The sequence below is a fragment of the Urocampus carinirostris genome, chromosome 5, assembly GCF_059441175.1.
Source record: "Urocampus carinirostris isolate Australia breed hairy pipefish chromosome 5, RoL_Ucar_1.0, whole genome shotgun sequence".
NCBI lineage: Eukaryota > Metazoa > Chordata > Actinopteri > Syngnathiformes > Syngnathidae > Urocampus > Urocampus carinirostris.
In genome coordinates, this window is record NC_142353.1 from 45,539,247 (window position 1) to 45,552,224 (window position 12,978).

General features: G+C 46.6%; 1 protein-coding gene across 1 annotated transcript in view; it reads right to left on the reverse strand.

The window, feature by feature from the left end:
* Positions 1-12,978, reverse strand: part of fras1 (Fraser extracellular matrix complex subunit 1) — a 71,737-nt gene that overhangs the window by 36,787 nt on the left and 21,972 nt on the right. The window contains exons 15-29 of the mRNA XM_088336966.1: positions 12,247-12,387; positions 11,940-12,083; positions 11,699-11,869; positions 11,473-11,613; positions 10,709-10,855; positions 9,328-9,507; positions 7,889-8,035; positions 7,321-7,467; positions 6,335-6,478; positions 5,070-5,204; positions 4,851-4,991; positions 2,664-2,946; positions 2,371-2,455; positions 1,034-1,360; positions 490-631 (exon numbers count right to left, since the gene is read on the reverse strand). Coding sequence (XP_088193092.1) covers positions 490-631; positions 1,034-1,360; positions 2,371-2,455; positions 2,664-2,946; positions 4,851-4,991; positions 5,070-5,204; positions 6,335-6,478; positions 7,321-7,467; positions 7,889-8,035; positions 9,328-9,507; positions 10,709-10,855; positions 11,473-11,613; positions 11,699-11,869; positions 11,940-12,083; positions 12,247-12,387 — 2,475 coding nt within the window. The remainder of the gene's footprint in view (positions 1-489; positions 632-1,033; positions 1,361-2,370; positions 2,456-2,663; positions 2,947-4,850; positions 4,992-5,069; positions 5,205-6,334; positions 6,479-7,320; positions 7,468-7,888; positions 8,036-9,327; positions 9,508-10,708; positions 10,856-11,472; positions 11,614-11,698; positions 11,870-11,939; positions 12,084-12,246; positions 12,388-12,978) is intronic.

A 12,978-nucleotide genomic window follows, 5' to 3' on the forward strand; every position in this document is an offset into this window, starting at 1 on the left:
CTTCGGTACCGTCCGTAATCGTGGTGAATGTGAACTCTGTACCAAATAAGAGCGAGGAACTGGCGGTGCCGGTGAAAAACATCAAAGCATACGAGGAGCGCAGTTTGTGTTTTTTGCGCTATCTAGGTGAACAGGAGGCGGTGTCACCCTGGGCACAAAGATTTCCATCTGCCGCAGGGACGCCGAACTTTTGGCCTAGCGTGTGACGTCATCCACTCCGCTGCGGCTAAACTAACACACAGCGCCCCGAGGCCATCCTGTTCATCTGTTAAATAAACAACAAAGGAGACTGCTGGAAGCGTGAATTTCCCTACGGGGATAAATCAAGTATCTATCTCTAATGTTATCCCGAGGACAAATGCGGTGCCCTAACGGAGCAGAATAAAGGCACTCTGGAGTGAAAAGGCGCCGGTTTGTCCCAAGCCTTCCTCAAAGCGGAAGATTTTGGCTCCCGGAGGGTAAGACCGAGCGGACGACCGTTTGGGTTACCGTATTTGGGCGGAGGATCCAAGATGGAGTAGATGAGATTTCGGGGATCCGCGCCTCCGGAGCGCCGTCGGAGCGGCCGGCCGCCCAGTCGGACCGTGCCGCCTTCTCGCACCCAAGTTGCCGGGCCGATGCCGTCCTCCGCCTGCGGGGGACACAAATTCCAAACCTCGGTCCGGGACGAAAACCTTCGATCGTGTGTAAGTATTCGACCGCTCGATAGCACATCCGTAAACAAATGCTACAGAGCGTGAGGAGGATTAAGAACTAAGAAGACTCAAAGAGACCCCAAAAAAGGGAAAAACATTTTGCTGCTCGTCCTTCCACAAAGAAATAAAGGTAAGAGGGGAAAAGAAAAAGAGAAAGAAAAAAGGAATTGAAAAATAACAAAAATGAAAATGAGTGAAAAAAAGGAAAAGAAAAAACAAAAACTGAAAGTAAAATAAGGAAAAAAAGAAATACAAGGAAACGCAAGGGAAAAAGGAAATCAAAATTAAAAAAAAAGAATAGGAAAACCCCGCTAGGAAGTCCCTTTGGAAATTCCCACCTGGGAGCCGACCAGGACGGGAAGCAGCACGTTGCGGTAGTTGTGTCCGTCGTCCAGCTGCAGCAGCATGCGGTCGTGCGGCGCCGGCGAGCCGTCGTGCACGTACTGCACCCGCTCGCCGGCCAGCTCTTCTAGCGTGAAGCTGGCGAGCGGGCGCCCGTCGCCGTCCCGCCGTCTCAGACGACCGTGTCGCGGCGCCTCGGCGAGCGTTAGCCTGACGTCCCGGGCGTTGTCCGCGTCTTCCAGCAGCAAGGTGGACCCGCTCAGCGTTTGCGCCGCGCCCGGACGCTCCACCCTGAGCGCCGACAACGCTAGCACGCGCGGCGCCTGAAAAACAGCCACGCGCCTCGCTAGCCAGCTTGTTCTCCGAACGCTACTATCGATCCTTTGCGGCCGGCACTTGAATGAGCATTTTTGCGGTGGACCTCTGGCGTCCTCTTATGGTTCATCCAGATCATTAGGATTGATTTCTACAAACTGTCCTCAAACCGAGTTTCATAATAATAATAATAATCTGCGCTGGACCCGCGGCAGCAAGTTGTCGTGCGCCGCCCGAGGCCCGTCGTGCACGCGCTCGGCTTCTCGCCGGAGGCCGGTTACCGGTTAGCGAGAGCAGGTTAGGTCACAGTTGAAGCAAAATCAAGGTTGATATTCGCTTTTGTACTATTACTGTCTTTTTTGGAGTTCTATTTTTGTAGGGTTTTTCTCGTATCGCTAATGTAGTATTTTTTGAGTATTTCTGTAGTATATTTCTAGTAATTCAATAATAGCATTTCCATAGTCAAATGTGTGTGGTACGACTGTAGTATTTTTGTAGTTTTACTGTAATTTCACATTTCTAGTATTTTGTAGAGGTGCTACTGTCGTAATTTGTAATATTTCCATGGTCATTTTTTGTGGTATTTCTGTAGTATTTCTCTAGTATAATAGTTGTGGTATTTCTGTAGTATGTTTGCAGTATTTCTCTAGTAGAATAGTTGTGGTATTTCTGTAGTATTTTTGTAGTTTTACCTGTAATTTTATTTTTGTAGTATTTTGTAGAAGTGCTACTGTTGTAATTTGTAATATTTCCATAGTCATTTTTTGGTGGTATTTCTGTAGTATTTACCGTTTTAGTTGTGTCGTCTTTTGTAGAATTGCTACTGTAATATTTTTGCAGTATTTCCATAGTAGATTTTTGTAGTACTTCTGTAGTATTTTTGTAGTTTCCCACCTACTTCTGTGATAGGACACCAAAAAGGGAAGTAGGGCAAAGCGATGAGTCGACTTTCAAAATAAAAGGCGCTCCGGACGACCACCGCAAAGCCCCGAGGTGTTTTTTGAGCCCGTATGCTTACGTGCGCGGAGAGCGCCCCCACGTGAAGCGTCTCGGGTCGGGATGCCAGCTGAGGATCCCAGGCTTGCAAAACCATCGCCCCCCACCTGCATGAAAACAAACCAAAACAAAATAAAAAAGCACTTCAACAAAAATGGCTTCAAATCCGTTAAGCTCGTCTCCTACGCTGAAGTGAATATCGCGTCATATTTGACCACCGGTATGTTTTGTTTTTTTTAAGTATTTTTCTTGCCAGTAGGAGGCGCTGGATACAAGACACCGTCTCTGGAAATCAGTAAAGCTCATCATCCTGACCTGCTTTCATCCCGGAGGTGCTGAAAGCGCACCCTGCCGCTTTCCAATTGGTCCAAAGAGAAGGCGTCGCCCTCCGCTAGCTCCGCCTCCTGCAGGAGCCCCGCCTCCTCCCGGAGCAGCAGCAAGCGGCCGTTGGCGGGTCGCCGCAGCAACCGGACGGCGAGGCTCTCCGGCGGGCTGTCCGGGTCCCGGGCTCTCAGGAGCGCCGAGGTGAGCGGGGCCGCGCCCCCCAGGGGGACCAATAGGGGCCCCTCCGTCGTCAAGGTGGGCGGGGCCGCGTTGACTACGAGAAAAAACAAAGAAAAAGAAAATATTGGCTGGCTTTTGGGTTAGGGTACTTTTCAGCCTTTTTTCTCAGCTTTCCATTTTCCTTGACTTTTTGAAATTGACATTTCGCCTTATGGGAACGTTGCTACGTTTTTGCCTTCATTTTTCCTTGTATTTAGACACATTTTCTTACTTTTCTTTTTAGCCAATGTCCCTTTGTTTTTAAGTCAATTTTTAATTGTTTTTTTAGTCAACGTTTCTTTGTTACTTGGGTCAATTTCCTTCGGGTTTTTTTATGTCAAATTTCCTTCATTTTTTATCGACAATTATTCTTAATTTTTTAGTCAATGTTTCTCCGTTTTAAAGTCAAGTTTCCTTCATTTTGTTTATAGTCAATGATTCTTGATTTTTTTGTCAATGTTTTTTTTGTTATTTTTTTGGGGTCAATTTCCTTGTTATTTATGTCAAATTTTCTTTGTCTTTTAAGTAAACATTTTTTGTTTTTTAAGTCACATTTTCTTTGTTTCCAGTCAATGTTTCTTCATTTTTGAGTCAATGTTTCTTGTGTTTTTTTGGTCAATCTTCTTCCTTTGTTTTAAAGTCATTTTTTCCCTTTTTAGTCAATTATTTGTCGTTTTTTTGTCAATGTTACTTCAGGTTCAACTTTAGGCCCACTACCTTTTCATCTTTAAATTCCTCCCCTTTGGGGACGTCATCAGGAGACACGGAGTCCACCTTCACCCAGCTCTACATCACCGTGTCCCCTGATGACACAAGTCCTATTGATCCCCTTTAGAAATGCATTTCAGATCTCAAGTCATGGAGGGCGGAGAACTTCCTCCAGCTCAACCAGGACAAGAGAAGTTTTACTCATGAGTCCTGAAAGTCGGAGAGAGAAACCATTACAAAGGATTTTAGACCTTTCGATTATATTTAAAACCTGGGCTTTATCTTAGACTCCGAGCTCAATTTGATTCCACCTGAAGAATTTAGCCAGTTTTCACCCATTTTACTCTCAGGCAAACACTGAGGGGTTGATGCATGCTTCTATATCTTCTGGTTGAGATGATTGTAATGCCCTGCTCTCTGCTCTTTTAAAAAAAGAGTATTGCTAGCTTGCAGCTCTTACAAAACGGAAACCGGGGGGAGGGATCACATGACGGCGGTTTTAAAATGGCTGCATTGTCTCCCCGTGCGTTTCAGGATAGATTTGAAGACGCTTTTACTGGTTTTGAAATGTCTTCGACGGTCTTGGGCCATCCCATCCGTCTGATTTGCTTTTATGACGTCAGCCCTCTCCTTCTCTGAGGTCTTCTGGCAGCAGTTTGTTGACTGTTCATAGGGAGAGGACCGAAAAGGACCACTTTGGTCCTCACCTTGTTGTGGAAGTCGATGCTTATCGACATAATGAGGACACATTTGTTTGAATAGGAAACTCCAGGCTCGTTTCTCCCAAGTTTAAATATCAGCGAGTGTTATTATCAATAACACTCTTTGATTTGGAACACCTTGCAAAGCTGAGAGGAATTTGGCCTTGTCAGGGCGACTCCAACGATTTTCTTGGAAATCGCGTAATTTTAGAAAATCGAAAGAGGAGGAAAACATTCTGAGAAAAACATTGTCAATTCCGGGAAGTATACGCCCAGTAAGAGAAAAATAACACGTGATATGGCTGACGTAATGTGCCTGCTCCGGAGGGTATAAGAAAGCTGATTGTCTCTTAGACGAAGGAGAACGCTGTTTTGAACGCTGACCAATATCAATAAAGAACCATAAACCTATTGACCATTTCTTTTGTATTGTAACCAAAGCGTGCGTCCGCGTATGACGTGTTTTGGGTTGCGGGGCGGAACAGGTACTCGATGGTCCTTGAGCGGGAATACGTTCGATTTGAACAATCGCAAGAAAAATATAGACCACCTTCGCAGGTTCGACTTTCGAGACGGGCGTAGTAACCGGGTCCGCATCGGGGCGTGCAGTAGCCGTCCATGAGGAAGGTGCTCCCCCCGCAGGCCTGGCAACTTTCGGCACCCCGGCAAAGCACGCAGTCGCCGGAGCATCCTGACGACCGCGGAAGAAAATGGCCGTCATCCCCGACAAATTGGGGAAAAAAAAGAGGAGAAAAGGAAAGAAGGTTACGTCTGCAGGCGCGGCCGTCCAGGAAATAGTTCCTCGGGCAGGAGGCGGCGCAACGGCCGTCCAGGGTGACGAAGGGCGCCCGGCAACGTCGGCACTGCCCGGGTCCCCCGCATTCCAAGCATTCCTCGTCGCAGTCTGGGAAAAGAAAAAACAATCCGTAAATAGTAAATTTGCCTTTATGCTATGGATAGAAAGTAGCGTATTTTCCGCTCTACGAGTGCTGCTGTTTTCCATAGTTTGGCCGAGAGGGTGCGACTTATACTCCGGAACGTGACTTATCTGTGAAACCGTGAATACGTGATAAGCGCTCACCTAGAGGCAGAAAGCGCAAGCCTCTCCGGCCTTTTTCAAGCCCGGAGCCATTGTTTGATACCTGTTAGCGCTAAGGGCACCCGCTCTGGTACGCATTTTCCAAATAGCGATTTCTTCTCTCGTTACCTTACTCGTTATTACAAGTAGAAAGAAAGAAAAAGACGGGCAGAGCGAGAGCACCACCGCGGGCACTACCTTGCTCTCCTGAAACACTGAGAAGAAGATCGGATCGGATCTAGCGATTCCGAGCGATGCTGACGGTTTGCTAAGCGCGTCCTTTTCGCTCGACGTACCCGAAGAACTCTTAATACCTTCGATTTGATTGGAAATTGCCTTTCCAGATGATTTGGTGTTGGCTTTTATCAAATCCATTCTCCCCAAAAGGCCATTTCTATATGGGTTTTTGACGTTCATGATGCATCTTTTCTTTTGTTTCTACTTATTGGCCTGTCGCTAATTATACAAGCAGATTTCAAACCACAATTGGTCCTTTGAGCTGGATTTCTGTCAGTTCAGGTTTGTACAGTTCTGTTCTCTTTGCACACTCATACTGGATTCCTGGTGTTTTCTCTCCTTATTTGGAGTGTCTACTAAACTTTACCATAATCAGTCGTTCTTTGGTCAAATTTGTTTGTTGTTGAATTTTGTTTTTTTTCGTGTATTTTTTGGGGGTCATGTTTCGGTCTGTTTTGGTTCTTTTTTTTGAGTGTTTGGTTTGTTTTTAGTTGTTGTATTTTTGCCTTTTATTTTTCTCTGAGTTATTTGTCAGAGTGTTGGCCAATCCTTGGTTGTTCTTTGTTGTATTTCGGTCGGGTTTTTTTTCGTGAGTTTCTTTCCGTCAATTTTTGTTTGTTTGTTTTCGCTCCGATTTTTGTCTGTTTTTTGTCCGTGGGCGGTATTTTGTCCGAGGTCTTTCTTTTCAGCGTCTCCTCGAGCGAAAGCGGCGAAGTCACCTTGGCACCGGTTTCCGTGGAGATACGAGGCCGGCGGGCATTGGCGGGCGCAGACGCCATCTTGGCGCAGGACGTGGCCCTCCATGCATTGAAGGCAGTCGCTTGGCAGGGGCCCCACGCACTCGTTACAACTCCAGTCGCACTCTACACACAGACAAAAAACCCAAAGAACACCCCCCAAAAGAAAGAAATCATCAATCGAGTTCTACGAAGGAATTTATGGCGAATGTCAAGGAGTCCGTTTCAATTCAAATCAATGAATACTTTTGCACCATTTCTTGAAAAAATAGAAACGGGACTGCAGTCTGACGAACGGACCTCTTTCGTGAATTCAAATCAACAAACGAAAAGGAAAACGAAGAAAACATTTTGCAAAGAAAAATGCATTGAATAACAAACAAAAACGAGCCAAAATGTTTGAAACATTCTAAAATAAATCTCCTTCTGTTCTATTAGCGAGAATGTGAATAAGTCGATTGAAATGACGTTATCCGTCCATAATCTGCATCGCTTATCCTCAGTAGGGTCGCGGGGGTGCCGGAGCCCATCCCAGCTACCTTCGGGCAGTGCTCATTCCCACCTAGGGACAATTTGGACCGGCCAATTCACCTGACATGCATGTTTTTGGAATGTGGGAGGAAACCCATGCAAGCTTGGGGAGAACATGCAAACTCTGCACAGGAGGTTCAATCTCATGACCTCAGAACTGCGCCGCACACGCGCTAACCACTGCGCCGTCGTGCTGCCCAGTTATGGAATGGAGTTTGTTCATTCTTGTTTCTTATTAGCTGAGGACTTGTTTGTTTTTCTTCGCTTTTGTTTTTTACTTTGTTTTTGTCCATTTGTTTTAAGTCTGTTGTTGTTTGTTTTTGCTTCAGGGTGACTTTGGCTGTTTTTTTTCTTTCTCAGTTTGTTTTTGGGGTCGTTTCTTTTTCTTTCTCAGATGAAAAGTTCTTTGTTTTGTTGTGTCGGGTTCGTACTCGTACCTGTGCAGGTGCGGGTGGTGACGTTGAGGTAGTATTGCGCGGCGCATTTTTCTTGCCCACATTCTCCGAATTGCAAAACTTTCTGCCGATGGCGGCAGGAAGTGCAAACCTCGCCGCTCTCGCAGCTCAGACACTGCTCCGGACAAGCTTACAAATAAAAACAAAATACAAATTAAAACCGAACGAATGAACAAACAAAAACAAATTCCCCAACACTAACAAACACAAACTAACTCTCAAAAAACAAAAACAAACCTAGTAAATAAACCGAACAAAAATAAACAAACGAGTCAAAACAAAAAACGGTTCAAAACAAATTCATTGACAAACAAAACTTTAAAAAAAACAACCTAAAACCAAAACTTCAATCAAAACCAACAAATAAAAACAAACGAAAACTATAATACTGACAAAAACGCAGTTAATAAAAAAAAGAAATTAAAATAAATGAACAAGCAAACCGACCGACCAAAACACATCAACTGAGCCATATTGAAAAAAGGAAAGGTTGCAAAATTGCCAGCCGTCTTTGGATTTCGGAGCTCGGCTCTAGAGAAAGCGGGGTCACCTCGGCAGACTCCCTTGCCGTCGTCGTAGTAACCCAGCTCGCATCGGGCGGCGCATCGGCCGGTCGGCAGCAGGACGGCGGGGGCGGGACAGGAAGCGCAGGAGGCCGGCCCCGCCCCCAGGCACGACGAACAAGACTGGTGGCATCCTGGACAAAAAAAAAAAGAGTTCTTTGGATTGTCATTTTCTGGTCGACGATTGTTTTGATTTCGGTCGTTTTTTGGGGGGCTTGCTCATTTTCGGGATCACATTTTGGTCTTTCTGTTCTTATTCACTTGTTTTTTTGTCATATTTTTGTCGTTTTTCTCTATTTTGCGTTGTTTTTTCTCAATTTGTTTCACTCGAGGCTAACACATCCACCTTGCTTTTAGTCATCATCCTCTTTCTTCCACTCAGTGGCTTTACTTCCACATCCTCTCACATTTAGTGAGCCGAGAAGTAGGGTTTGCGAGACCGTTCGCAGTCCCGCCCCCCTTTCTTTGTCTTTCCCTCGCTCCCTTCGCTTAGCCAGGCTCTTACGACACGCAGCGGACCACGGTGGGAGAATTCTCTCACCTCCCAAGGGGAGAGGGCCCCTCACCACACATTCGGTCACCCCTCTCGAGGGATACGACCAGGGTCGATAGATGGATTTTTCTCAATTTTTCTTCATTCTTTTCTTATCTTTTTCAGTCGTATTCAGGTCGTTTATTTTTCCCGGGTGATGGTTTGGGGCTTTTTGTTCAATTCCATCGTCATATTTGTGTCACTTATCGTTCCTTTTTGTTTTTTTGCCATATTGTGGTCAATTTTGTTCATTTTGGGGTCCATTTGAGCTCATTTTTCCGGCAGATTGTGATTTTTTTTTCTCTCATGTTTTAGTTGTTTTTGGTAGGGATGTTATGGTTCACTTGTCTGTTTTGGGACATATTTGGGCAGTTTTTGTAGTTTCTTGCTTCTGGTGTGTTTTTGGGATAGTGTCTTGGGTCCTTTCCTATTCCTTTTCCAGACAATTTTGGTTTGTTTTTTGTCATTTTCTGGTCAAATTGGGTTTATTCGTTGGATATTTTTGTTTCTCTTTGCTTGCTTTTTTGGTCATTTTTTAGTAGTTTCTCCTTTTCTGGTCCGTTTTCTGTTTTTGTAAGGTTTTAGTTTTTTTGTGGGTCATATTTTGGTCATTGTTGGTAGTTTTTTGTTCATTTTATTATGTCATCCGTGTATTCGTCCTAGTCTGTTCATTTTTTGTTTGACTTTGTTTTTCGGTCGTCTTTGTCTCCTTTCATTCTGGGCTTTTGTTCCGACGGGGTTTTTGTTGTCGTTACACCCTGCTCGTTTTTTAGGGTCCTCGGTTGTTGTTTTTTGGGGGGTGATTATTCCTGTCCTTATCGGGGTCGTTTCATGGTAGCATTCCGTTAGCTTGACGGCGGTGTCTTTTATTTTGTAGGGTAAAGGAAGTCTTACCGTGGCAAGCTCCGAGATGGCCGTAGTGGTCGGCCGGGCAACGGGCCACGCAGTGGTCGCCTAGCAACCAGGCGGCAGGGTCTCGGCCTCCCCCCGGGGGTCCTCGGCGGCAGCGCAGGCAAACGCTGCCGACGCCCGTACGGAGGTCGGCGCTGCATCGCTCGCAGTCGGCGCCGCAAGCTAGCAGAGTGAGCGCCGTTAGCAAACAAAAAGTCAAACGTTGCGACCCCTGCCGAATCGGTGACCTTGAGCACAGTTAGAGCGGTTAGCAAACACTCCCCCCCTCCAAAAAATAGCAACTCCTATGCGGTCGTGTCCGTAAGCAGTTAGCGAACGCTCGGACATTTGCGAGAAAACAAGAAATAGCGACTCCTCTGCGTTCGGCTTAGCACACGTCGGTTAGCGCACGGCTCTCGTTTTATCGTGATTTAGTGTATTCTCCTCGCTTTTATTCAGCCATAAAAATGGCTGTTAAAGGATTTTATACGATTGACTACAAAGTACATGTATTCAGTTTGATGCCGTAGAGATATTCACTGACTGTGTTTTTATTCAAGGTAGATTAGAATGTTAGGCGTTGTGGAAGGCATCAGACGTATTTCTGATAACAGAATTCCCGTGAGTGCTGACGGAGAAGGCCAGACGCACAAGGACAGACGTCGGGGCGCCGCCGGTATGCGAAGATTGCGGAGCCCGGCCGACACGCCCTCGTGCGAGAAGACCGATAAGGGAAAGCTAACCTTAACTACAAATGACACATAGCACATAGCCAATGGGATGTCTTTTTTTTGTTTGTGAAATGTATAAACGATCCGGGACAACTGGGAGGGGGACGCTCCTGTTGATACACTTAGGGCTTCTGTTAGGAACAATAAACATTCGCCCCCTTGTGATCCTTCTGGTCAATTCTCTCTCAAAAAAAGAGCGCGCATAATTGTTGGATGAATGTAGGTGGTGTTGGGTTAATGGAATCCGATAACTCATTCCAACAATTTGGTAAACGCTACATATTGAGAGAGAAATTCCCAACAGGGTCCTCCCAGTCTAGTTGTGAGAGGGACCACAAGTCGTTTTATCGGGATTGAATGCGTTTTATTGCCTCTTTTGGGCGTCACCCCAATTCAGTTTCACCGTCTAACGGCTTATAATATTAGGTGTCTCCCTGATAGTGTTTGAAAGGGACCGCGTCTCAGTTTGTTGCTTTTTAGAGTATTTTCTTGCCTTTTGTTTTGGTCTACAACAGTGGCTTCCGAGAAAGCTGAGCGAAACACGACAGTATCAAGGAAAGATGGCAAAATATGAAAAGCGCTGTCCCGGTCTACCCGTGTCCGACTGCACGAACGAGCACGACGCCGGCAAAATAGAGGAAAAGCCGTCTTACCGAGACATCGGCCGGTGGAAAGGTGGAGGAATTGACCTTGAGGGCACCCGTTAGGACATCGAGCGGCTCGAAGGTGGATGGCGGGCGGGCAGGAGGTGCAGTCGGCCTCCGAGGCGCCCGTGCAGGTCAGGCACGTCGCGTGGCACGCTAGTCGGAAAAGACAAAAAGAAATCAGACCTTCCTTCAATCAAATTTTGGAAAGGGTGAAAATGGCACCATTTGATGAGGAGTGAAAAAACAGGCCATTGGCCAGTCTTTTGCTTTTCTTACAGTTGAGTCACTATACCCGTAGGTGGCAGCAGATGCCCGTTTCTTTCAAATATGAGGTAGTACGCTAGATTTCTTCACCAAAAAAACATACAATCGAGTCAAAATATTGCACATTTGTGTCTTGACCAAAAAAGGAATTTTGCTCACTTTAAGTATCATTATTTTTACAGAAGTTTCAAATTGAAAGAAAATATGAAAAAAAAGCAAACTTAATCCTTAGTTTTTTTTTTTTATTAAAAAAAAAAATATTTTTTTTTTGTTCCTTTCAGCTCCTTTTAAATATGTTTTTGTTGTTTTACTCGATAAATAACAAGATTCATGCGAATGCGACTTGAAAAGCAGCTAAAAAAACAAGGATAACGTGCGACTTCTTTTGGAAATGCACGTTTATGTGACGACAACTAGGAACAAAAGGTGTTTTTTGCTTTAAAAACCCCAAAAAGATGACAGTTTTTGTCAATTTTGTCAGGAATAAAACCAAAAAGAGAAACTACCTCGACATTGTCCGTCCTCGGCGTAGAAACCCGTCGGACACGCCGCCAAACATCGTCCCTCGTGCCGATTGGACGGCCGAAGACAGGAGGTGCAATCCTCCTCCGACGCTCCCGAGCAATCCCCGCAGGACGCGTGGCATTCTAACGGTGGGAATCGTGGGAAATCAGTGCGTCGGGACCCGCGGAGGTCCGACGTCGGCTTCCCTTTTCGGGAGGACCGCCTTACCTTTGCAGAAGTGGGCGGGGTCGGCAAAGTGGTGGGCGGGGCAAGAGGGAGCGCAGACGCCGCACCCTCCCTTCGACCCCTCGGGCGGCGCCACCACCCGGTCTCCGCGGAAACAGCTCAGGCAGTCGGACGCCAGCGGGCCCCGGCACCGGCGGCACGTCGGATGGCACTCTGAAACACGGTCGACGGACGGGTCAGGCGGACGCCGTCTGGCGGGCGGGGTCCTCGGCGCCGGGCTTACCGAGGCAGGCGTGCGCGTGCGGGTACAGTCCCTCCCCGCAGGCTTCCACGCATTGGCCGGAGCGGAGGAGGCGGAGCTCGTCCCGGCACGACGCGCATTGCCGTGGCGACGGGCCCCGACAAGACCCGCAGGTGGCGTGGCAGCCTGTTTAAAGGGACAGCGCGTCATATTCCGCCGCCGGATGCCGCCGTACCGCGTAGCGCCACAGAAAAGTGCAACAAAGCTTTTTTTCGCGCGTTAGCACTCATCGGGTCTTCGGGTTCGACTCTCGGCCGATCGACGACGAGAGCGGGCGTGGCCGGTTTACCTTTGCAAACGTTGCGGTGGTCCGGGTAGTGGTGGGCGGGGCATTCGGGCAGGCAGCGGCCCCCGTGCAATACGGCCTCCGGCGGGCAGGTGGCGCAATCCTCCTTGTCCGCCAAACAGGTAGCGCAAGACGGGTGGCAGGCTGACATCAAAAACACGGACACACCTTTCAGTGGCACTATCCTCAGCTAACGGGCTAACGTCAAAGGCATCAAAGACACACGCCCGGCAGCCAGGTGCGTACCGGCGTCGAATACGGTAAAGAAACACGTTGACGTCACGCGATCGTGTGCTAATGGTAATGGGCTAACATCAAAGACGATAAAGACACATATTCATTTCACACAACAAACTGTTGACGAAGGACAGATACATTTCTGTCGATGTTATTAAAACAAAGAAAGGAGCAAACAAATGAGAAACAAAAAAGAACAAGCGGAAGCGAACAAAAATGAAACAAAAGCTAACCAAACCCAAAAATAACAAACAAACAAATAATCAAACAAACAGACCAAAGGTAACAAGAAAAAATAACAAACACGCTAACAAACAACAGCTAATACACAAAAACTAACACAAAAAAACCTAGAAAAACAAAACAAAAAAATCAAACGCTGACGAGCAAAGAAACAAGGACAAGCAAAAACCAACGGACAAATAAAACTATCAAAGAAACAAAAAAGCTCGCATACAAAATCCAAGAACGAAAAAGTCAAAACCACGAACTCAAGGG